A 26457-nucleotide genomic window follows, 5' to 3' on the forward strand; every position below is an offset into this window, starting at 1 on the left:
AGGCTCCAAAAAGGCACCTGGCCGGGGCCTCATTCACCCTCCGATCTTGACTTCAAAAACAGGGATGCTCCTTTCCTTCCCAAGCCATGGCCAAGCCCTGGTTACCTGCTAGGTTCTGCCATCAAAGTGGCCACTTTACATGAGTTCCTAACTCTTCTCCCCAGTTAGTGTCAATTTCCTTAACAGTCAGGAATGCTTTCTGTTGTATGCAAATGGAAACAACAAAGCTCAGACTTTTTCCTTTTTGGCAAGTACTTGTATTTAAGCAGTAGGCTAGTTTGGTTTTTAATCTCCCAGGCATACTACTTTATTAACACAAGCAAACAAAAACCATTTCTAAATGCTCAGGAGTGAGAGAAAAAGGAAGCTGAAATTGGTTGGGCATAGCTGCTCAGGATGTAATCCCAGCATTTTGGGAAGCCGAGACAAGTGGATCACCTGAGGTCCGGAGTTCAAGACCAGCCTGGCCAACATGGTGAAACCTCATTTCCACTAAAAATACAAAAATTAGCCAGGTATGGTGACCGGCACCTGTAATCCCAGCTACTTGGGTGACTGAGGCAGGAGAATCACTTGAACCCAGGACGCGGAGGTTCTAATGAGCCAAGATCACACCATTGTACTCCAGCCTGGGCAACAAGAGTGAAACTTTTTCTCAAAAAAAAAAAAAGAAGAAGAAGCTGAAATTGTTGATGTACATTTGAAAAATCGGAAGCCCTCTCTACTCTTAGGCTGTCATATCATACACAGCACAGCCCTCCTGGCGGTTTCTGTAATTGCACAAACAGTCTAGTCTGCAAAGGTGTCCAGTGCCTAAGCGTAAGGGATGGAAACACCTGAACTGACTGCAGGGTTAATAAAAAACCTTCTTAATTACCAAAGGTATGAAATGCCAAGATCAATTCTGGCATCAAGAGATCTGTTGATATCCACGTTCACACAGTGCCATGTACAAAAAATACTGACTAAATTGGAATTGGGCATTTGATTACAAATGTGACTTTGTCTGAGAGGGGCCAGAGCACAGAACTGTATTACCATCTGGCTTAAGATATAATGCCTCAGTGTATTTGACATCAAGTGTGTGAATCCCACAGCAGAATGGCGTTCAGACTCACCATCTAACGCCCACAGATACTGATCACAATCTTCAAGTCAACTGTAGCCCAAAGCTCACAAATAATGTAAGTGAAGACAAAAGGAAACAGAACGAAAACAAATGCCATTCAGAGAAACATCTGGGCTTCAGCAGGATAATTCGGGGTAGCGTGCGGCAGTTCTCATTCTTATCCTACGGGGATGAGAATAAGAATTCAGGGACACATAAGTCTTCTGTGTTTCTATGCTCTAGGAGCAGACCTGTGTTCCCTAAAAACAATGGTGACCTTGTAGACTGAGCTGGGCAGAATCTCACTTTCCTGATCATTTTCTTGAATATTCAGGAAGCTCAAATGGACAATAAGAAACCTGTTTCCCACATGCTTTGCTGTCTATAGCAAATAATAAAAGAAGAGCAGTCAATGGGTTCTGTTTGGACAAAAACCCACACAGACCGGACTATATGCACATGTCTGTGTGGAGCCACATGCAAAGCAAGAACAAGTTCACCTTGGCCCAGCGGTCAATGATTGCGAAATGGCATTTATTCTGCTTCGCCTTGTGAATAGTAATGAATCAGAATATTCTACTTTATCTCTTTATATCATTAATAATCCAAGGAACTGTGAAAGAACAGCCTGCTCCTTTTTTCCCCCTCACATCATTTATACTGTAGTTTCCAGCCACATTTACCCTCGATTTTTGGCTTTGGCTTAAACTGTGACCTCTGCCTGAATTTACTCCCCACTGTCCACACCTCCCTCAACCAGGTCAGTCTTCCCTGTGCCTTCAGACTGGGAAGCCTGGGTATCACTACCTCTAAGGAGTCATCAGAGACCCTCTTCTGTACTCCTGCACAGCTCGGTAATAGTCTGTTACTTTTCTCATCCCCCTACTAAACTGTGGCCTCTGTGTGGGCAGGGAATACATATTTTGTCTACGATTCTGGAAACGCAAAATCTCAAATACAGGCTCAATGCTCATTAAATATTTCAAAGAGACTGGGCGCGGTGGCTCACACCTGTAATCCCAGCACTTTGGGAGGCTGAGGCAGGCAGATCATGAGGTCAGGAGTTCAAGACCAGTCAGACTAGCATGGTGAAACCCCGTCTCTACTAAAAATACAAAAAAAGGAAATTGGCCGGACGTTGCGGTGTGTGCTTGTAATCCAGCTACTCAGGAGGCTAAAGTAGAGGAATCGCTTGAACCTGGGAGGCAGAGGTTGCAGTGAGCCAAGATCACGCCATTGCACTTCAGCCTGGCAACAGAGTGAGATTCTGTCTCAAAACAAACAAAAAAATATATTTAAATACTCAGTTGAATTTTCACATACATGAATGAATTCACCAAATACTTATTGGGCACCTATCATGTGCCAGGCACTGTTCTCTATGCAAGGGTATCGTAGCAACCAAAATAGACCAACAAAACTCCCTGCCCTGCAACCAGGCAGGACCCACTGGAAGGGACAGGAAGCAACTTTACAGGGGTTTGGAGGTGTTCTCTATCATGCTGGACTGTGGGTGACATGGGTATATCTATTTGATGAGGTTATACAACTAACATGTGTGCGTTTCAATGTACGTAAGTTATACTTCAAAACAAACTTTTTAAAAACATAGTAATCATCAAGTGTGAGTGGAGCGTAAAGGTGAAATGATGGCAGATGCAGCCAGCTGTGGATGCAGGTAATGGGCACAGGACGTTCATGATATTATGATCCTTACAGATGTTCACATTTCCAACGTAAAAAAGCTGGAAAAAATTCCTTGCACTCACTTGAATAAATATTAATGAAGCATAAGTAATGGACACTCTTCAGCATTACTGCAGGAATTTTTCAATTCAGAAAAGAAAGGAAGAGAAAGAAATGAACAGTTACAGTCACTTATGAGGGCAGCAGTTTTTTGTTTTTTGTTTTTTCATTTAACCCTCTAATGACTTTGAGATACTTTATCCTCATTATATAAATTGGGAAACTGAGGCCAGGTGAGGTTACTCCACTTGCCAGGTGAGTAAAAGAGCCGGAATTTGAACCAAGTCTGTGACTCCCTTAGCCTCTTTCCATCACTGTTTCTTACACCCTCTTGCCTGCTGCACCAAGCCCAGGGTAGCTCTTGCTCTTGTGACAGTCAAAGGAGGCTCTGACATTAGCGCTAGTCACAATGGACACTATTCTTACTGCCTCTGTCTTCTTCCAGAACTACATTTGGAAGGTTTAGGCTATTAAAATTGCCAGGAATAATAAGTCATTCCTGTACCATAAACAATGGTTCCCTTTCTTTTTTTTTTAAGATGGAGTCTTACTTTTTAGTACTCAGGCTGGAGTGCATTGGCATGATCTCAGCTCACTGCAATCACTGCCTCCAAGGTTGAAGCGATTCTCCTGTCTCAGCCTCCCAACAAGCTGGGATTACAGGTGCACACCAACACACCTAGCTGATTTTGTATTTTTGACAGAGATGGGGTTTCTCCATGTTAGCCAGGCTGGTCTCGAACTCCTGACTTCAGGTGATCCTCCTGCCTTGCCCTTCCAAAGCGCTGGAATTACAAGTGTGAGCCACTGCACCTGGCCAGCAATGGTTCTGCTATGACCTTTCACAATTACAATATGTAGTATTTTTATTGACATTCCCACTCCTTAAAGACCTCAGTGCATCTCCACCTGGGCTCCCTTTTCCTTGTATTCACACAGTCATGACAACAACCTGGCACAGAAGCTGGGCTAGCCTTCAGATGCTGATGAGTATGTCATCATCAACAGAGCGCTGCTGGAGGCAGGGACTTCTCTGTCAGCTCGCCACATCAACAACTGCACAAACTAGTTTTCTGCCAAAACCCACACAGATTCCACCTAAAAGATGCTGAGGACGCTGATACTGCCAGTAATAAGAGGCCACCTTGAGTGTGTTCCTTTCCTGACCACCGTGTCACTTTGACAGATGTCAGACTTAGCATCACTCGAGTTGGGCCATTATGGACTTGGAAAGCTACTGCCATTTCTGATTGCAGCTTCTCCCAGCCAAAAAAACACACGGTGCCCAGGGATTGTGCCAAATGTGGAGAGATATGGGCAACTTCCCTGCTGTTCACAAACACCAATGTCCCAATCCCCAGCAGAAGGCGCGGCTGTGGGCCAAACACACGGCTCCTGTAAGGGCCCATTTGGTGCTAAATCAAAACTCAGCATAGTTGTAAACGTGAATCATAATCTCTGTTTACACTCTTGAATTTTTACCCATCTGTACTCTCTGTTGTCTTTATGAAAACTAACTGGCCCCAAAGACACTTTATCAAATGCATTATTCCAGTCAGGATCCGGGTGATTAAGACCTAGAGAAAGAGCTTGACATCCAGTCCAGAAAGTTAATTACTAATATAATTATCAAAACGTTTTATTTTTCAGGGGTAAGTCAAGCCACTCTGTGGGCTGAGTGTCCCTTTGTTTGTGCTCCAGCTGATACATAATTAGCTCTTAAGGACAATGCATTTGTTGACTTTTTAAAGCCAAACACAAATATCTAAGTATCTATTCTATCTGCAGACTATTTCCTCCATCTCCAAAATTCACCCAGAAGACTTAGAATGAAACAAAGCCATAAACCAATTCAACCCATCACCCAAAATTCTCTGTCCTCAAGGCTGTCCTCTAATTGATTTTTTCTAGAGCGAACACTACAAATCTAATGCTACTTTTCCCCTGTAAAATGTTTGAGGCTTCTAATATGTTACTGCACATTTCCTCTTCTGCTTTTAACAGATTATTTCTTCTCAAAGCCATCTTGCATTCAGCTTTGACAGGGCTGCTAACAAACACAGAAAGAAATTGGCCGGGCGCGGTGGCTCACGCCTGTAATCCCAACACTTTGGGAGGCTGAGGCGGGTAGATCACCCGAGGTCAGGAGTTCGAGGCCAGCCTGACCAACATGGTGAAACCCTGTCTCTACTAAATACAAAATATTAGCTGGGAGTGGTAGCGCACACCTATAATCCCAGCTACTTGGGAGGCTAAGACAGGAAAATCGCTTGAACCCGGGAGGTAGAGGTTGCAGTGGGCCAAGATGGTGCCATTGTACTCCAACCTGGGCAACAAGAGCAAAACTCTGTTTCAAAAAAAGAAAGAAGGAAAGAAATTAATTATTAAACCGCAGGTCCTCAGACCTGAAGTTGCTCCAACCAAACAGCCGAAGGGAAGGCAGATTATTTACTTGTCTGAAGGCAGAATTGAAAGATTAGAAACATATGTAAAATTCTGATGCAATAAAAGGGAACATTACAGATGGGAAGTCACAGCTTTTCAAGGAAATTAGTTCCCAGCAGGAGTCAAGCGTGTGATGAGCTAAGCACTGTGAGAGGGAAGTTTCAGTAGGCTGACGGTGTTGTGTGCCTAGCCTAAATGATGACTAACTTCAAAACACACCTAACACAGACATCTAGACTCCAGTCATGTGATTGACACATGAAACATCTGACACCTAACCTGATCCTTGCCAGCTTTAGAATTTCCCTCTTCCATTGCAACTTGTCTGGAACTTCGTGGAAAGAGAATGTGAATATGCCAACTTGGGGTCTTACTTGCTAACTACAATTTAAAGAATGAACAGTCATGCTTCCAGCCCGGCTTGAATCAGCTCCCAACAATTTTACCCACCACCAAACTCTTGCACCTTTCATGGGAACTAATTAAGCTCATGTGGTGTTTTCTCCCCCCAGACTATCTTTTGTGGTTCTGAAACAGAGTGCACCAAATTAGCTCCAGCTGTCTGAATGAGAAGGAGGCTATTTATCCCACCAATAGGCAAGCTTTCTCTCTTACCTGGAAGCTGCCTTCCAAGGTTCCCGAAAACCAGGGGATGCCGATGGTAACCCCAGCTCCTAACCAGCTAGAATCCTGAGAAGAGCAGTTTAGTGTTGTGCCAACCGTCTTCTGCCAGTTCACAGCAATCATTTCCTCACACAGTAAAACATCTGAGGACGCCACAAAGAATCCTACCAGACTTTCAATCTAGGCAAGAATTGCAACGTTCAAGAATTCAGGGCATTATGCAATATTTAAGTTGTCCTGTGGTAATCTTGACAAAATGAAAGAATTTTTTCATTAACTATGCTCCATCAGGAGAGCCTAATGAATTTTAAGAATGTGGGCCGAGCACGGTGGCTCACGCCTGTAATCCCAGCACTTTGCGAAGCCGAGGCAGGTGGATCACGAGATCAGGAGATCAAGACTATCCTGGCCAACATGGTGAAACCCCATCTCTACTAAAAATACAAAAATTAACTGGGTTGTGGTGGCGCGCGCCTGTAATCCCAGCTACTCGGGAGGCTGATGAGGCACGGGAACGAGCGAGACTCTGAGAGAAAAGAAAAGAAAGAAAAGAAAGGAAAAAAGAAAAGAAGAGAGTGTCTGGGGGTCTTTAGACACATGAAGTTACTTTCCTCTAAAGGAGGAAAGAACCCCAGCATTCACACATGTGAAGGGACAAAGTTAAAGAAGCCCTTGACAACACTGCTGCCCACCTGGGCCGAGGCGTCAGGCTCCCCAGGTGATGGCTCTTGGCCCCTGGATGACACTTCTCAGCCTCAGTCAACCTGAACTCCCAACCCTGCAACTACTAAATGGGTGAACATAAAACAAAGAGAATCAATTACTATTTGGCAGTCATGATATCATGTTACTCCTGATCCAAGGAATCTTTACCTGGTTAAGAAAAGAAATAATAGTACATAAGAACATCATAGTCTTACAGTGGAAACAGATTGTGTTCACTTACAGAATATATAGCAGTGGTTCCCAACCACTTGCTGGGTCCTTTACATGAGAGGAATGGGAACAGAACCCTTGTATATAACATAAAAGTAATTATTAACAAAAGAATTCTCTGTTCTTAATTAGTTCTAAATTAGTTACTTAATTATTATTTTTTTTATGCTCACCCTAAGTAGATACATAGGAGGTGGGAGAAGGATAAATTGGGGTTCAATTGAATAAGCAGTTTTTAAAACATTTTTTAAAGGGAGAGGAATTCTGTTATTTAAAACACATCCATGCAACCCCCACTATATGAGATGGCTCAAAAGGAACGGGTCTGGAGAGGGAGATACAGAGGGTTGAACATTTTCTTCTGCCTCAACCCCACTTCTTAAGGAGGTCCTGAGGTTGGCATAATGAAATGAAACTATTTGAAAGGCACGATACTAAAATGAATCCAACAGTAAGATATTTAAGCTGATAAATGCAGAAGCTTCAGTATGATATTTTATAACAAATATACAATTTTCAACTACTAGTACACATATAAATTATATATATAGCACTGCGCTATTTAGTTACTGTTTATCACATACAAGTCCAAATGTGCCACTGATTATACACATAAAGGTTTTCACAAACAGCCAAATTTATTTCAATGCACCTGAGCGAGAGGAGAATATAGCCATGAAACACGGTAACGGCAAAGCAGTCTCAAGGACAGGGAATGAGCTATAATAAAAAGTTAAGTAATAAAGGAAGAAGTGATTTTTAAAAATATATAGATACAGCATTGTTTTGCTGATTTTTTTTTTAAAATGTCTTCCGTAGTGGACTGGTTTTGCGGATTTTTAAATGCCCACAAAAACATTGAAAGGATACTGCCTAAAATGCCAATGTGGTGATTGCTAGGTGAGTGACTACAGGTGATTTATTGTTCCTTTAAATTTTATCTTGCTTTCCAAAGAAAGAAAAGAAAAAAGAGAAAAGAAAAAAGGAACAAAAGTGGAGGGGGGGAACTAGCCTAGACACCCTTTGGGCTTAGAGTCACTAAAAAATGTAGTATACACTGGAGAATAGTAAAAACATACTTTTCCCTTGAGTTAAAATAAAATAAAATAAAACTCTATTCTTTTAATGAATGCAAAGGTTCCATCCTATTGCCCCAGCCAACACTTACTCAGTTTGATAACTGCAGCAGAACTGGGTCAGTCCTTTAGGGATCTGAACTCTTTACCCCACACAAGTGCAGCAGCCTACAGATTGATACCCCAGGAACTTCGAGCACTGGGAGAAGGACCAGGGAGAAGCCCAAATCGGAGCAGGCCGGCTCACAGGAGCACCTCCCCAGGGCCCCCACTCACCACTTCCAGGTCTTGGGAAACCCGCCGTTTCCGCAGCTCCTCCATCCTCTCGCACACGTCAGAGAAACAGGTGTTGTAATAATCTGCATACTGCTGCGCCAGGTCATCGATGTTTCCCAGTGAACCGTCCTGAAAGGGTAGAAACACGAACGTGGTCAGGTCAGTTCACCCTGGAAAAGCCCACAGCCGTCGGACCTCCCTCTATGCAGAGTTTACAGTAATAACGGCTGGGATTTAAGTAGGCAACATCAAGTGCCAGGTTATTTTACATGCAAGATCTCCTACTCCTCAGGACAGTCCTCTGAGAGGGACCTGTTTTTTCCCTGACTTGTATGGATGGGTAATCAGTAGCTCAAAGAAGTAAAGCCATGAATCCCAGGACTAAGAAGCACAGAGGCCAGCTCTCCAACCTGGGATGGCTGGCACCAACGCCAGGGTCTTCAACTCCCACCTCTCTACCTGCCTAGCAGGGCTAAAAGAGGAAACCCCAAGGAATTACCTTCAGCGAAGGTGCTGTGTGAGGAAAAGGCCCCTAATGCCCAGTGTGGCCCCTAGCCTACACCACCACCTCCTGGGAAGCTCATAAAAGAGACAGATGTTAGGAGCCCTCCCAAGGATTCTGATGGGAGCCTGAGAATTCAGGAACCAAAGGAGAATTGCATCTGAGACGAATCTCACTGCACCTCTCAGGAGACTCTCAGAACAGTGGAAAATCTTTTTATTCATTAGTCATTAGTGTTCATTAATATTCATTATTATTATGGTCATCAATATTCATATTCTTCATTAGACTTATTATTCATTAGGCATTCCAAGTCCAGGTGCAAGAGTACATGTTACAAATTCACCTGCATAAATGAGTAAACATGTCACTTGTTTTTTTCCCCAAGGCAAGTGCCATGTAATTGCTCTAGAGCTCATTCTGAGTTTCTACCCAGCTTCACTGCGCCTGGTGCTGCTTAAGTGGCCTTAGGCACATCTCTTAGCCGCCGAGGAACACTGGAATAATCACAGCACCTACTTCAGTGAGGACTACTGGAATAACACGTGTGACTCACTTAGATGTTAGCCAGCTCATGTAGTCCACCCGGCATATAATAAGTGCTAAAAATTTATTTCAGTGTAATACTCACTGCAAGACTATGTTCCGCACCATAGTCTTCCTTTAGAGCAATGGATTTTTAGGTACACATCTGAACATACAGGGAGGATGACGGAAATGCTTTGTACATTTGTAAGTTGTGCCATTTCTTCTATCAATTCATTCATTCAGAAAGACCTCTTCCTCTCCTTGGCTCTTTTTTTTTTAACCTCTCAACATGTCTACTTTTTGGTATAAATAAATGACTTCACTAAGACAACCAAGGAAACTACAACTTTTAGACCACCTAAAACCACACGCACATTTTCCATTTTATAGACTGCTTGCCAACCCCTTCGGTTATTTAATGTTGGTGCACTGCCCATAGCAACACACGCCTAACACTGCAGCACACGCTTTACACGCCTAAAGCAGGCTTAGATGCAAGCGGGGCTTGGGAGTTGGATTTCTCCCAAAACCTTTCTGCCAAAGACCTACACCCTGGTGAGGAGGTCTGGGGCAGAGCAAGGATCATCTCTACCCTACATCTGCGTTCACTGATTTTACAGAACCAATGGAGAAGAGAAACAGAAATGGGAAAAAATGATGCTTTAGAAAAAAGTTCCCTGCTGGCCAGGCACAGTGGCTCACGCCTATAATCCCAGCACTTTGGGAGGCCAAGGTGGTCAGATTATGAGGTCAGGAGTTCGAGACCAGACTGACCAACATAGTGAACCCTGTCTCTACCAAAAATACAAAAATTCCCTGGGCATGGTGGTGCATGTCTGTAGTCCCAGCTACTCGGGAGGCTGAGGCAGGAGAATCGCTTGAACCCGGGAGGTGGAGGTTGCAGTGAGCCAAGATCGCACCACTGTACTCCAGCCTGGGCGACACAGCGAGACTCCATCTCAAAAAAAAAAGCTCCTTGCTTCCCCACCAATAACATGTTCTGCACTTGGGTTGATTGCCTTAGAGTTCCTAGCATAGTGTGGAGGCAGGAAGGACTCTTCTAAGGCCAGCAAGAAACATGTCTGGACAAAAGTCACTCCTTCACTACACTCAGTCTTGTCTGTCTGAGTGGACAGCCTGGACTGACATAGCAGGCAAGGTGGGAGACCCTCTCCTCTTCAAAATGTCTATTGTCAAGTGTCCAGTAGAAAAATAACAAAGGTCAGGCTGGGCGCGGTGGCTCAAGCCTGTAATCCCAGCACTTTGGGAGGCCGAGGCGGGTGGATCACGAGGTCAAGAGATCGAGACCATCCTGGTCAACATGGTGAAACCCCGTCTCTACTAAAAATACAAAAAAATTAGCTGGGCATGGTGGCACGTGCCTGTAATCCCAGCTACTCAGGAGGCTGAGGCAGGAGAATTGCCTGAACCCGGGAGGCGGAGGTTGCGGTGAGCCGAGATCGCGCCATTGCACTCCAGCCTGGGTAACAAGGCCGAAACTCCATCTCAAAAAAAAAAAAAAAAAAAAAAGAAAAATAACAAAGGTCAAGACGGAATCTGCTGCTGCCCCTCTGAGGACATGCACCATGGCGCTCAGCCTCCTAGCCTCCGCAGTACTGTCTCCAGAAGAGGAAACTGCCTGAAAACAGAATTGGGGCCTGGCTTGGTGGCTCATGCCTGTAATCCCAGCACTTTGGGAGGCCGAAGCGGGTGGATCACCTGAGACCAGGAGTTTGAGACCATCCTGGCCAACATGGTGAAACCCCATCTCTACTAAAAATACAAAAATTAGCCAGGCATGGTGGTGCACACCTGTAATCCCAACTACTTAGGAGGATGAGGCACGAGAATTGCTTGAACTCAGGAGGCAGAGGTTGTAGTGGGCTAAGATCACACCACTGTACTTCAGCTTGTGTGACAGAGTGAGACTGTCTCAAAAACAAAACAAAAGCACAGACTCTGTCTTGGGAGAAGAGGGAGCCAGGACAGAATGTCTTAGGTGGGGTTCCTGAAATACGCATGATAAACTGATACTAGGATCCTGAGGACCCCCGACTCATTGCTACTCAAGCACACATGTCCCCGGGTCACAACTCAACCAGCTCCATCTATGGCCTCCAAATGGCCCAACCTTGCCCAACCTGCCACCCCAGTGACCTTGCTAACAGATCTGACCGAGTCCCCCCCACTGAGAGCCTTCCATGCCCATCACCCATCCTACAGTACAAACCCCAAACATCCCAGCCCTTCAGTTCCCTTCACCTGCATGCAGTAGAGGCTTCCAAGGACCCAGAGAGCAATGAGCAGCTTATCCAGGAGGCACAAAGCAGGCGTTCTCCCATGATCCCCTGTAACCCCATCAATACACACCCCAAAGAGAACTGAGGGAACTCCTGGAGGAAACTTTAGGAGAGGAGGAGGGCAGAAGGGCATGGGTTCTGACCACCAGCTCCTGACAGTTGTGACTAGGAGAGCAAAGTGCCAGGCCCTGGGAGACAAGGGCTGGATGCCACAGCTGCCTCAGCTATTGAAGAAAGCACCTGGGCCAGGTGCGGTGGCTCACGCCTATAATCCCAGCACTCTCGGAGGCCGAGGCAGGCAGATCATTTGGGGTCAGGAGTTTGAAACCAGCCTACTCAACATGGTGAAACCCCGTCTCTACTAAAAATACAAAAATTAGCTGGGCGTGTTGGTGGGTGCCTGTAAACCCTGCTACTCAGGAGGCTGAGGCAGAAGAATCTCTTGAGCCCGGGAGGCGAAGCTTGCAGTGAGCAGAGATCGCGCCACTGTAATCCAGCCTGGGCTGGGGCAACAGAGCAAAACTCCATCTCAAAAAAAAAAAAAAAAAAGCAAGCACCCAGGCAGTTCCCAGGACAGAGGGAGCTGGGCTATCTTCAGCACCAGGGCATCCACCCTGATTTACCTAGAGAAGTTTGCTGATACCTCATAGAAACAAAGTGCTTACCATCCCTGTTCACCACGGAGCCTCTCCTAGTTTCTTAGCTCCTTTTCCCAGCAGAGACTAAGAAACACAAAGGAGCTCCCTTCCATGTGTGAGTTCAAGGGCAAAGGGGAGCAACTTTACCTGAAGACACATTTTTATGAGTTAGAGACCTGATCCCTATCACAACCAGGGCCCCTGGAAGATCCTGGGGTCTTCAGAGTTGTCATGGTCTCTCAGCAACGTGATGCTATCCTCATCCAGAAACTTCTGACTTCATCCAGCCAGGAAACAAAACACACCTGCCACTTTGACCAAATAGAAAGTCCATGTCTTCGCTGAGGCTCCGGCGGACCGCTGGTGGTCACGGCCGCCTCCTGGTTACCCTCAACCATGCTAACATTAAAGCAGTTCATAAGAAGGCAACAAGTTCTTCTCTACAGAAGGGTTTTGCAAACAATTTGGCAAGTTCCAAATGACTCTGATAGCAAATACCTGAAGGATTGGGCAAGGGAAGAATTCAAAAGAAACAAAAGTGCCACCGAAGAGGGCACAATCCGGATGGTGATTACTCAAGGCAATATACAGCTCAAAGAGTTAGAAAAAAACACTTGCTTTAGCAAAATCTATAGCATTATTCTGAAGGATTTTCAAAGTCTCCATGTGTTTTGTGGCATTTAGGATTAATGATGGACAGCACAAAGCCCAGTCTTACTATTTGTATGTACAGTATTTGGTGATAGAGAGCAAAGGAAAACACATCAAAACAGTTGCCTTAACACTGAAAAACATACTCTGCATTTTGAAAATGTTTATGGGTGTCTCAGCAGTTTTTAAAAGAAGCAAAAACCACTAACAAATGGCCAGTTAGCACATGAAAAGATGCTGGATATAATCATTAGGGAAGTGTGGATCAGGCGGGGTGCAGTGGCTCACGCTTGTAATCCCAGTATTTTAGGAGGCCGAGGTAAGTGGGTCACTGGAGGTCAGGAGTTCGAGACCAGCCTGGCCAACATGGTGAAACCTCATCTCTACTAAAAACACAAAAATTAGTGTTGCATGGTGGTACATACCTGGAGAACCAGCAACTCTGGAGGCTGAGGCAGGAGAATCACTTGAACCCAGGAAGCAGAGGTTACAGTGAGCTGACATCATGCCACTGCATTCCAGCCTGGGTGACAGAATGAGACTCCATCTCCCCCCGACAAAAAAAAAAAAAAAAAAAAAAAAAAACTATGACCTATCATTTCACATTCACTAGAATGGCTGTAATTAAAACGAGAAATAATAACAATAATTCTGAGGATGTGGAAAAACCAAACTCTATGTGTTCTACGCCTTACACAGAGATGACTTTTGACACCAGACATGGTTGGGCAGGAGAGGTGGGTCCCCTCCCTCCACACTCCAAAGAAGCAGGAAGTTCTGCAGCGAACACCAGCTGGGTGTTGTCCAGCGCAAATCCGACACTACCGGACTGGAGACTGCCTCATATCCCACAGATTGAAGGCTCAGTCCCACAAGGCTGCTCTTCACTTCTGACGCCAGAAGCAAGCTCCAGGTTGTTTTACTAGCTACACCTAGGGGTTTCCACGACCCCCTTTTTGGGCTTAACTAATTTGCTAGAGTGGCTCGGAAAACTCGGAGAAACACCATACTTACATTTTAAAGGAATTCACAAAGGATACCTATGAACACCAGATGAACAGATGCACAGGGCGGAATACAAGGGAAGGGAGCTGGAGATTCCCTGCCCTCTCCAGAGGCTCCGCCCTACACAAACCTCCACGTGTTCAGCTATCCAGAAGCTCCCAGAACTCAGTCTTTTTGGGGTTCTTATGGAAGCTTCATTATGTAGGTATGATTGATTAAATCAAAGGCCATTGACTATCACCTCAACTTTCAGCTCCTCTCCCCTTCCCTTAGGTTGGGAGGTGGGACTGAAAGCCCCAACCCTCTAATCCGGCCTGGATCTTTCCTGTGACCAGCCCCATTCTGAAGCTACCCAGAGTGGCTTGCCATCAGTCAACTCATTAGCATACCAAAAAGATACTTATCACTTCGGCAATTAAAGGGTTTTAGGAGTTGTTTGCCAGAAAACAAGATTAAGACCAACTCTTTATTTCACAGCATCATAAAACCAACAAGCCAACTCTATACTTCAGTTCTAAACTTTGCAAGCTGCTGATCAAACTTTGTCTTCCCTATGAGTGAAATTCTCTATCCCATTCTCAATCACTCGAAATCACTCCCCCAATAATTTGGAGACCTGAAAAATATATTTGTTGCTCCCCAGGAAAAGAGCAGCTGCTCAACTCAACTCAGGCCAAAGAAAGCCAGCATTTCACACCCTACAATATGCCGTAATAGCCACTTCTCACTCCGGATAGTAATTTAGAACAGGGTGGCACAGCTGCTTTTACGTCTTCGCAAATTACTTTCCAGATGTGCAGTCAGTCCCCATCATTACCACTTTCATCAGTCCTGATGATTTAAATGCAAAGAAAGGCAACAGAATAAAAGAACGTACATGTGTGTTTTTAAGAGTGGGTCTTGTCTGTCATCCAACAAAAAGAATCCTTTACATTCCAATCAATGAAACCAACTACCTGATTATTTTTTTACCCACTCAAAATTCAGGTTTTAAAAAATCAAATAATAAGAATAATCATCATTCCTATGCTATACGGGGGCATGAGGAAACGCTGGGAGTGATAAACATGTTATGACGTTGATGGTAATTGATGGTAGTGGCGTATACTTATTCCCAAACTCAAGTATGCACAGCTTTTTACATATCAATCATACCTCAATAAAGCAGTTTTTAAAAGGCCATGACCTTGGCTGGATGAGGTGGCTCATGCCTGTAATCCCAGCACTTTGGGAGGCTAAGGCAGGTAGATCACAAAGTCAGAAGTTAAAGACCAGCCTGGCCATGATGGTGAAACCCCATTTCTACTGAAAATATAAAAATCAGTTTGGCGCAGTGGCAGGCGCCTGTAATCCCAGCTACTGGGGACAGGGGTTGGCTGAGGCAGAGAACTGCTGGAATCCTGGAAGGCAGAGGTTGCAGTGAGTCGAGATCGTGCCACTGCACTCCAGCCTGAGCGACAGAGCAAGACTCAATCTCAAGAAAAAAAAAAAAGAAAGCCATGCTCTTTCAGGACTGTCTGACAATGTCTGCATTGTTTTTATTCAGCTTGTTCCTTGAGATAGCTACAGACCTACTCCATAAAAATATTTAATTTTACTAAAAATACTGGCAACATGAGTGTGTAGGAAATTTCAGTAGTGCAGCTGAGGTTTCAATAGGCCCACATACTGTGTCTTTACAAAAACACAAAGTCTACATCTGACTCAACGTCCCACCATACTAATGTCAAGCACTGACTTTAAATAAGACTTTAAATCATCTCTGCATTTATTAGAACAAATATGATTAAAACACTGAAACGGATTCTTTTTTAAACCTTTTCTTTAAGGGGTTCAAAAGCTTCTGGATTGGAGTTGATTACTTGCCTCATCTGTTTCACTTCTTTCCTATTTTCCCCCTTTGGTTCTCTGGCTTTAAGCTTAAGCAATATTAGTTCAAGATTAGGAACATGGGAAAATTTTATTTCCTCAAAATAATTTTTAAAGAAAATTGTGAAATTTTGAGTCACACGATCTTTTTACAAGAATTTTTCCACCCCTGTCTTTAAAAATAAGAAAAGAGATACATGCAGATTCAAGTTCTGTTTCCTTTTCTTATTACAGAATCTGGTCACAGCATCTGGCCATATATATGACAATCCATTTCACTTGCTGCAGACTTAAATCTGTCGAGCTACAACCAGTGTCAGCTCAGCAGACAACAAACTTGCGTAACCTTCCCCCAAAGCCACAGAGCTCATTTGTCCCAAACACCCGTCTTTCATGCAACCAAGATAAAAATACAGAGATAACGGGCATTGTACCAAACAGTTCAGATCGGGTGGACTGCTGTTGCAATTAAGGAGAAAAGACACAGAGCACTGTTCCCTCAACAATCGGTTTCACAGTATTTCTGAGATTTATCCCAATTCACTTCTGTCTCTGGAAAATGGAAAACCTAAAACTACCAGGAAAACAAAAGTCATTTGTATCACTACTTTTGTTATTTCTGCTCTTTTTTCCCCAGATGTTACTTCCAGTTTAGAATAAGTTGACAGGCTTGGGAGGGGGAAAAAAAATAAAAAGAAAAGAAAATCATTTGACAATATCAGGAGATACAGTGTGATCTGTTGCATACAGATCGTATGCAAATGAATGTGTGGTCCTCCTAGTTCACGGATCCATAAAGTTTTGCCCAAGGGAAAACTCAGACATGTTGCTCTAACTCCCCAAAGCTGTAATGAAGACAGACTCCTAGAACTCGTTTATTGTTTCTCTACCTTTTCTATACATTATGTGTGTGTGTGTGTGTGTGTGTATATATATATATATATATATAAATTGTTATATTTACATTGCTCTTTGTTTGAAGAGGGATGGATGGAGATATATATATCCCCTCTAAGCTAAATCCACTAAAAAAAGAAATCGAAACCTAACTGATTTTTTGGATGACATCACAAGGTGTTTTTACTCTTCATTAGCTTGTTTAAAGATTTTTGAGGCAATAAACACTTTTAGCAACCTTTCAAGTGAAATTGCTACAACCATAAACATGACTTTAATTCTGGTTTTCTTGTTTGGCCTCACTTAATCCGTGTAATGTTACTGTTCTCACCAGCTCTGTCATCACTTCCTGTCACCTCATTGTTGTTCTGGAGAAATTCAGACTGTAATAACCGATCTCAAATACTTTTCTCTGAGGTATCCTTCCCAGTGTTTCTTCATATGGCTTGAGCTGGAAGGATAGTTTGTCTCAGGAAAAAGTTTTAACATGTAACAATGAAAAACATGTCAGAGGGACATATTAGGTCACGCAAATGGCAAGTGAGGACCCCAGGGGCACACCCATAGGGCAGGTGGCTGGAGTGGGGCTTATTTCATATCTTCCATCCCCTCTCCCAAAAACGCCCAGAGCAGGCTGCCAGCACCCATGTCTAATCCTTGTTTTGGCATATATGGTCATGGCAATGCTATTGCCCACAGGTGGGTCCCAGTTACCACAAATCCCCTCCTGAAGAATGAATGGCCTCCCAGAAGACAGGACTGACAACACCCTCCTTTCTCAGAGCTCTCTTAGCTCCTGCTTCTAGATCTCCAAATATCTAAGGAAAAAGTATCAGGAAAAAAAATTGGGGCACAGAATCCCCCTCAATATATCTATATTTATTTATGCATATACATTACAGCTATGTACAGCTAGAAGCACTTCTTAATATCAATTATATCCATGTATAACTACAATCATATTTATGTTAAAAATACACACAGGGCCAGGTGCAGTGGCTCATGCCTGTAATCCTTGCATTTTGAGAGGCCAAGGCAGGCGGATCACCTGAGGTCAGGAGTTTGAGACCAGCCTGGTCAACATGGTGAAACCATGTCTCTGCTAAAAAATATAAAAATTAGCCAGGCGTGGTGATGGGCACTTGTAATCCCAGTTACTCAGGAGGCTGAGGCTGGAGAATCACTTGAACTTGAACCCAGGAGGCAGAGGTTGCAGTGAGCTGAGATCGTGCCACTGCACTCCAGCCCGAGTGACAGAGTGAGACCCTGCCTCAAAAAGGCCATTTTAAATGATTTTTAAAAGTTTACACTAAAAGTGCCAAGTTCTTTCCCGTGCCCAAATGGATAAGCAACTGCAGTGCCATTCACCCTGAGGATCATGACCCATTGGGGCTACATGGGTCGAGGCTGGATGAGAGAAGCACAATGGCTACGGGTGATGTGGGAGCTGCTGCAGCAGCCGGCACTGCCTGCTGCCTCTGTGCCTAGCACTGACTTAGGGTCACTCTAGGTCAGCCAGCCTGGCAGTTATGAAGGAAGCTGGATATGAATGAGAGCAAGGACAAAAAAGAGCCCATGACGACATCGGAGCCATGAAGACCACTGGAGTCCACATGTGTTTCTCATCAACTCCAACCTCAGTGCCATGGGTGACCCACAGAGAAGCTAGCATTCTTCACAATGGACCCACACCCATGGCTCAGGACACAGAAGGCAGAAATGTGGCAGCTTCTGGAGCTGCTGTGGATTCAGATGCCATCTCATGCCAGCAAGGTAAGCTGGCATATCAGGGACAACATGAGCAAGCAGCCGCAATGCCTGGTATCCCACCAACCTTCAGAGTCTGAAATATATGCTGTTGATTCACTTCCAGCTCCCAAATCCCACACAAGTTTTGCGAAGGTCACTGACCCAGTGCCACACTGGAAAGGGTGAACGCAGTCCAAGCCCCCCCAGAGTCTTAGGATAAATGTAAACATTTGAGACCTACATTTGTTTAAACGATATTGCATAGCACATCAGAAAAGCACAGATAGGCCAAGCATGGTGGCTCACAATTGTAATCCCAGCACGAGGTCAGGAGTTCGAGACCAGCCTGGCCAATCAAAATGGTGAAACTCCACCTCTACTTTAAAAAATACAAAAATTATCAAGACATAGTGGTGCATGTCTGTAATCCCAGCTATTGAGGAGGCTGAGGCCAGAGAATCGCTTGAACCCATGAGGCAGAGGCTGCAGTGAGCCGAGATCATGCCATTGCACTCCAGCCTGGGTGACAGAGCAAGACTCCATGTCAAAAAACAAACCAACCCTGTCTCTACTAAAAATACAAAAATTAGCCAAGCCTGGTGGCAGGTGCCTGTAATCCCAGCTACTCGGGAACATGAGGCAGGAGAATCACTTGAACCCAGGAGGCAGAAGTTGCAGTGACCTGCGATCACATCACTGCATTCCAGCTTAAGTGACAGAGTGAGGCTGTGTCTCAAAAAGAAAGAAGAGCACAGAACAGAATGGAAAATGTTGGAGCATGCCTCATGACGTTTTGTGTATAGAGTACTATATTTGATCACAATGTAAAATATATTCCTCCCAGTGAATCTGTGACAAAAGTTTGAAAGTCACTGATGGAAGGCCGGCCACAGTAGCTCACACCTGTAATCCCAGGACTTTGGGAGGTTGAGGCAGGTGGATAGCTTGAGGCCTGGAGTTCAAGACAAACCTGGGCAACACAGTGAAACTCTGTCTCTACTAAAAGTACAAAAAATTAGCTGGGTATGGTGACGCACACCTGTAATCCCAGCTACTCGGGAGGCTGAGGCAAGAGAACCACTTGAGCACAGGGGGCAGAGGCTGCAGTGAGTTGAGATCACACCACTGCACTCCAGCCTGCGCAACAGAGCAAGACTGTGAGAGAGAGGGAGGGAGGGAGGGAGGGAGGGAGGGAGGGAGGGAGGGAAGGAAAGAAAGGAAAGAAAGAAAGTCACTGATGGAATTCACCTCCTAGGCGACAGTCATGGGGGCCCACACTGTCTCTATTTTAGAACTCCACTGCCTGTGGGTTTCCCTGTCGCTATCCGCCCCTCTTCCTCTGCACACCCTTAAATGCAATTGTTCCCCAAGGTCCTTAGCATTTTTCTCTTCTTACACTCCTTGCTCCCTTCGGGACATGTCATTGGTGGTAGGATGGAGTTAAAGCCCCGGCAGAAACACTTTCCCTCTCCTCTACTTCCTGCAGGCCCAGTGCAGCCTGCTTGACCCTAGGATTCAGCAGACTTGAGACTGGCAGCAAAAATGTTATTACCAAAATCTTATGCATGAACTAGTCATCCCCAATTACCTACTGGACAGAAATCTGAAAAGTTTGGTCTGAATATGAACAAACTCAGTTTCCTGGCCAGGCAGAGGAGCAGCTCTAATAAACGGAATGAAGAAGAAGGCCTACTGCACATCCCCATACAGAGAATATGCGAGCACCTCTGCACGGCACACTGATTGTCACGTGTGATGAAGAAACTCATGAAAGCTGTAACATTCGCTCGTGTTTATGCCCTTCAATCATCAACAATTTATAGGATATTTCACTAATTCAAATAATATTTACTAAACATCTACTATATTCTGGGTGCTGTGCTAGGTGTTAAGTATGGAATATGAAATCAAAAACATGAATGTTTATTGCTATTGCACAGAAGGGCAAAGTATAGCCATTCATTTATTTTAATGCAGTCATATGGTTAAGTCATGAGAACTTGTTGAAGGAATTTACTAAGTCGTGTGCTTAATATTACATCCTTTGGAATGAAAGGCTCTGCAAAACCCAATCTGCTGGCTATCAGTGGCTCAAAAGAGTATTACACAAAAACCCTAAGAACTTGAAAATGCAGAGTAACGAATGGAAACATTGATCATCAGTTTTTAAAAAGTACAAGCATAGATTCAGACTCAAAGTGGACGTTTGGATTTAGCAGATGGCAGTTTTAGACTGAACTCATTTTCCATTTTTAATCTGCCCTGAGCTTAATAGAATCACAGATTTGAAAAGAGCAGCAGAGCTAATTGGGTGGGAATGAAGTCACAATTTTAGACCACATTAACAGATTCTGATGAGTATCAATTACACTGGGTTTTCTATGGCCGCCTTTGGCACACGCAACTGAGGATGTGGACTTTTTTTTTTTTTTTTTTTTTTTTTTTTGAGATGGAGTTTCGCTCTTGTTGCCCAGGCCGGAGTGCAATGGCACAATCTCGGCTCACCACAACCTCCGCCTTCCGGATTCAAGCAATTCTCCTGCCTCAGGCTCCAAAGTAGCTGGGATTACAGGCATGTGCTAATTTTTTGTATTTTTAGTAGAGACAGGGTTTCACCGTGTTAGCCAGGATAGTCTCGATCTCCTGACCTCGTGATCCACCCATCTCGGCCTCCCAAAGTGCTGGGATTACAGACGTGAGCCACCGTGCCAGACCCGCACAGTGCCTGGATGTGGACATTTTCAAGCATTTGACCAACAAGGTCTGAATGTGATATGACCAGAATTTTGGAAATGAAAATACTGATCTCAGAACAATCTGGAATTTCTAGCAGTGTGGTTAAATGATATATGATATTTGAGTTTTTGTGTTTTAGAGAGAGTTAATCTGCCACAGCTTGACTAGAGAGCCTCGAGGTGTGACCACTCATGGCATGAGACTGAGCTTGACTCTGGCTGACTTCCTTACACAGCTCATCGGCACAACTGATAAGTGAGACGCAGGAGAATGTTCTGGTAAGAGGTTTTTGTGTAGCATGCAAAGTTAATACAATCAGGGCCACAGCTTTCAAAATCTCTGTGGTTTGGTTGTCATTGAAGTGTACAACAGGGAATTTTGTACTTTATTTAAAGCAAACTGCATGCCCCTATATCCCTGCTTAACTATCTCTCTATGGCTATTGAATTCATGAGGAATCACAAAACCTGGGTTTCTTCCTGTCTCTCTAGTCCCCTGTCCTGCCACGCCTCTGTATTCTGACCTTGTAGCCACCCAGGGTCACTTTACCTCTTGGAACAGGTTATGCTCTCTCCGGACTCAGAGGAATTACATTTGTTATTCCCTCTGCTTGAATCTCCTTCCTACTCCTTTCCCTGAGATCTTCATTTGATGGTACACACCTGTACCCCAGCTACTGAGGAAGCTGACATGGGAGGTTCAATTAAGCGGGGGAGGCAGAGGTTGCAGTGAGCAGAGATCATGCCACTACACTCCAGCCTGGGTGACAGAGTGAGAAGACCCTGTCTGAAAAAAAAATTGGAGGTGGCCGGCATGGTGGCTCACGCCTGTAATCCTAACACTTTGGGAGGCCGAGGTAGACGGATCACCTGAGATCGGGAGTTCAAGACCAGCCTGGTCAGCATGGAGAAACTCGTCTCTACTAAAAATACAAAATTAGCCCGGCAAGGTGGCGCATGACTACTTGGGAGGCTCAGCAGGAGAATCGCTTGAACCTGGGAGGTAGAGGTTGCGGTGAGCTGAGATCGCACTATTGCACTCCAGCCTGGGCAACAAGAGCGAAACTGTCTCAAAAAAAAAAAAAGAAAAAATTGGACGTGACTGAGAACTCCGGTCCATGGATGAGGAAGTTCAGCATCTGCACCCTTCTTGCTTTCTCTGCCACTGCCACTTACTGACCCAGGATAAGGTACTTAAATGTGTACAGCCTCATTTTCCTCATCTGTAAAATGGTAACTACAAAGCTACCCCATAAGCTGTCAAAGGATTAAATAAAAATACTTGTAAACCCTTGACAGATCATCTGGCATTCAATAAGCATTCATTAAATGGAGTCCTCACTCCTCCAACAGGAAGGTTAAAATTTCCCCTATTATTTCATGGGACCAAGTTATATCACATGAGGGGCACAGAATTCCAACCTATCATAAACATAGAGACCTAGAATTTCAATACAGGGAAAGGCCATAAAAATGATGATAACTTTATTTCAAAGATGAATTAAGAGTAACCAAAGGCCACAGAGTTTTCAGTGACTTGTCCCGGAAGACAAGAAGCCAAGCTTCTTAAATCAAAGTATAAGAATCATTGATTTCTAATTATTTACATTTATTGCTTATAACTCTTAACATTTTGAGGGTCAAAGATCTTCCTGAATCCAAAGATGTTTCCCACACCAAAAGGAATAAAGGGAACGTTCCTTGGTGCAATGGGCTTAATGAAAGTCTCACAGTCTTCTCATATCCTGACAGAAAAAAGGCAACTAAGATTTTGAAACAAAGGTAGCTCATATAGAAGGGCACTCAGTACACCAGGAGCTTATCCAGGAAGTCCTCAGCATTTTCCTACCATCAGGGAGACCAAGAGGAATGCCATGGGTTCCCTTCACAGGTTTGAGTTTCATCTTTCTTTTTAAAAACAGGGTCTCACCCTGTCACCCAGGCTGGAATGCAGTAGTGCAACCATCGTTCACTATAACCTTGAATTCCTGGGTTCAAGCAATCATCCCTCCTAAGGCAGCCTCCTGAGCATCTAGGACCACAGGTACTCGCCACCATGCCCGGATAATTTTTTGTGTTTTTTGTAAAGACGGGGGTTTCACTATGTTGCCCAGGCTGGGTTTGAACTCCTGGGTTCATGTGATCCTCTCGCCCTAGCCTCCCAAAGTGCTGTGATTACAGGTATGAGCCACCGTCTATGGCTGGGTTCAGGTGTTGTAAGAAAACAAATACAAGAGCAATGCTGTAGTCAGGGAAAACAAGAATATATTCCTTTCGTGGTGATGAGCACTTACAATAAGCCCCACCCAGAAGCTAAAGGGAAACCTGTTTGTTTCTATTTACTAGAAACAATTTTAGCGCCCATCATGCATATGACACCAATTGCATAGTGCGTTTCCAAAGTCAGAAAGATGCAGGAGGCACTATGGCTCACTCCTGTAATCTCAGAACTTTGGGAGTCCTAGTGGGGTAGATCACTTGAGGTCAGGAGTTCAAGACTAGCCTGGCCAACACGATGAAACCCCGTCTGTACTCAAATTACAAAACCATTAGCTGGGCATGGTGGCACACACCTGTAATCCTAGCCACTTGGGAGGCTGAGGTGGGAGGATTACTTGAACCCAGGAGATGGTGGCTACACTGAGGTTGGAGAGTGTGCCACTGCACTCCAGCCTGGGTGACAGAGCAAGACTCTGTTTCAAAAAAAAAAAAAAAAAGAAACAAAGAAACCAATTTACCCCCACTGTCCGAGAAAATGTCATGTAATCCCCAAACAATTCTTTCACAACACATCTAACCCTCTCCAAATACGGCGGTGCATGAGTTAGCTTCTGGCATTTGCCCTTCTGATAGATGCTTGATCTCTAGATGAATCACACCACAGGGGTCAATGCACTAAGGATGCCTGCCATTCAGGGAGGCCAGCTTGTGAATGAATGTCAGGTGTAGGGGAACTCTTTTGGGTTCATCCTGTACCACACTGATTTATAACATACAGGAAAAATCCAACTGAGAAAATGTCAGCCCTACAAAATAACTCTTCGTGTTCTGGCACATGTGTATTATCTGTACCCATATCTATGCATCTGTCCATCTATCCATGTAACTATATAAAACATTATATATGACATGATGGCCATACATTCATTTCCATTTTTGGGGGGGAGAAAAGTTCTTTCCTAACTGCATCATTTCCCCTCGAGATGATCTCAATTTTCATCATAAAAGGGTTTAACTTTTTCCAAAAAAATAATGCGAAAGTACTTTGAAAAAGCATTGAAGCACATGAATCTGTTCTTATTTGTAGATTTAAAACATCTTGGAAATTAATGAAGTTGTCTTCTGTTAGGGATTTCTGGTAAGTATAAGTAGATTTTAGCTGTTCTTGTCACAAAAACAAAAAACACACAAAAAAACAAAGTTAACTATGTGAGATAATAGGTGTGTTAACCTCTTCACTACACTGCACTATCTAAATGTATCTCTATGTCTCTATGCACCCACTACGTCATGTTGCTACCAGGTGTGGTGGCAAGTGCCTATAATTCCTGCACTTTGGGAGGCTGAGGGGAGTGGATCGTTTGAGCCCAGGAGTTCGAGACCAGCATGAGCAACATGATGAAACCACATCTCTACAAAAAGTGCAGATAATCAGACGTGTGTGGCGGTGCATGCCTGTAGTTTCAGCTATTTGGGAGGCTGAGGTGGAATGATGACCTGAGCCCAGAAGGTTGAGGCTGCAGTGAGCTATGACTGAGTCACTGTACTCCACCCTGAGAGACAGAGTGAGACCCTGTCTCAAAAAACAAAAGAAGGCTGGGCATGGTGGTTCACGTCTGTAATCCCAGCACTTTGGGAGGCCGAGATGGACAGATCACCTGAGATCCGTCCAGCTTGGCCAACACGGTGAAACCCCATCTCTACTAAAAATAAAGAAAAATTAGCCAGGTGTGGTGGAGTTTGAGACTCCATCTCAAAAATGAAACAAAACAAAACCAAAAATCAACAAACCAAAAAAAAAAAAAAATACATAATGTTGTAAACCTCAAAAACACACAGTAAAATTTATTTTTGAAAATAAAAATATCTTAGAAGAGAGCGGAGATTATTTGCTTTGTGTCACATTCTATAGAGGGTTACAATGTAAACTTGACAGTCATTTTCTACCTAAGAGAACTAAAAGAAACCGCAATGAATTCTCACATCGTTCTCTTAAACCAATTACTGTGAGAGTGAAAATACCCACTTTCTCCGTTTGCTCATGAGGTGAGAATTTACTGACATCACCACTGGCTTTCTCGCTGACATCTAAAGCATACTTTTTTGAAAGAGCAATTCATTTCATTGAAGAAGTACATTTTTATCAGTTCATCTTGGCTAACAGTTTTACTGGTCAATATCTGCTTGGACATACATACTCCCCTCCTTCCCATCGTATTCTAGGATTTACAATGAAACTACCTCTTAAAAGGAAATGAACTAGTTAAGGCACGCCTACCACCTACCCAAACTTGTTTATGTTTCTCAATTGCCCTATAAAAAGGGGTAATTTCACTTTCTTCTCTGGGGTGTGGATACAAATACTTTTATTTTAATTGTTTGACACATTATGGGAAGAAAGCCTGCAAAAAATTCAATGTACTATCAAGACACCTAGCTTTAAAGGAAAAAGTGCTGATTATTTCAGGGTGGACTGTGTATTTCCATTTGCAGAGCACAGCAGTTCAACTGTTTTTTGTTTGTTTGTTTTGAGACAGAGTCTCACTCTGTAGCCCAGGCTGGAGTGCAGAGTACAACAGCGATCTCAGCTTAGTGCAACCTCCACCTCTCAGGTTCATGGGATCCTCCTGCCTCAGCTTCCCACCAAGTAGCTGGGATTACAGGCACATACCACCATGCTTGGCTAAATTTTTTTGGTATTTTTAGTGAAGACATGGTTTCACCATGTTAGCCAGGCTGGTCTTGAACTCCTGACCTCAAGTGATCTGCCCACCTCGGCCTCCCAAAGTGCCGGGATTATAGATGTGAGCCACTGCGCCTGGCCCAGTTCAACTGTATTTTATACAGGGAAATCAAATTCCCCACTGTACCCTTTAAACACAACAGTTGGAGAGATCCTGCCATCCTGTTGGAACCTAAGTCAGATCATGTCCCTCTGCTCAAAAACTTTACTCGAGGCCGGGCGCGGTGGTTCACGCTTGTAATCCCAGCACTTTGGGAGGCCGAGGTGGGTGGATCACGAGGTTAAGAGATCGAGACCATCCTGGTCATCATGGTGAAACCCCGTCTCTACTAAAAACTACAAAAAATTAGCTGGGCATGGTGGCGCGTGCCTGTAATCCCAGCTACTCAGGAGGCTGAGGCAGGAGAAT

At 44.2% G+C, this 26457-nt stretch overlaps 1 protein-coding gene across 6 annotated transcripts in view; it reads right to left on the bottom strand.

The window, feature by feature from the left end:
* Positions 1-26457, bottom strand: part of SASH1 (SAM and SH3 domain containing 1) — a 1049232-nt gene that overhangs the window by 149260 nt on the left and 873515 nt on the right. For all 6 annotated transcript variants that reach the window (XM_032274338.1, XM_032274343.1, XM_032274342.1 and 3 more), the window contains exon 2: positions 8212-8340. In XM_032274338.1, the coding sequence (XP_032130229.1) occupies positions 8212-8340 (129 nt within the window). The remainder of the gene's footprint in view (positions 1-8211; positions 8341-26457) is intronic.

This window comes from Sapajus apella, unplaced genomic scaffold (genome assembly GCF_009761245.1).
Source record: "Sapajus apella isolate SASKATOON/1434 unplaced genomic scaffold, GSC_monkey_1.0 scaffold6, whole genome shotgun sequence".
Taxonomy (NCBI): Eukaryota; Metazoa; Chordata; class Mammalia; order Primates; family Cebidae; genus Sapajus; species Sapajus apella.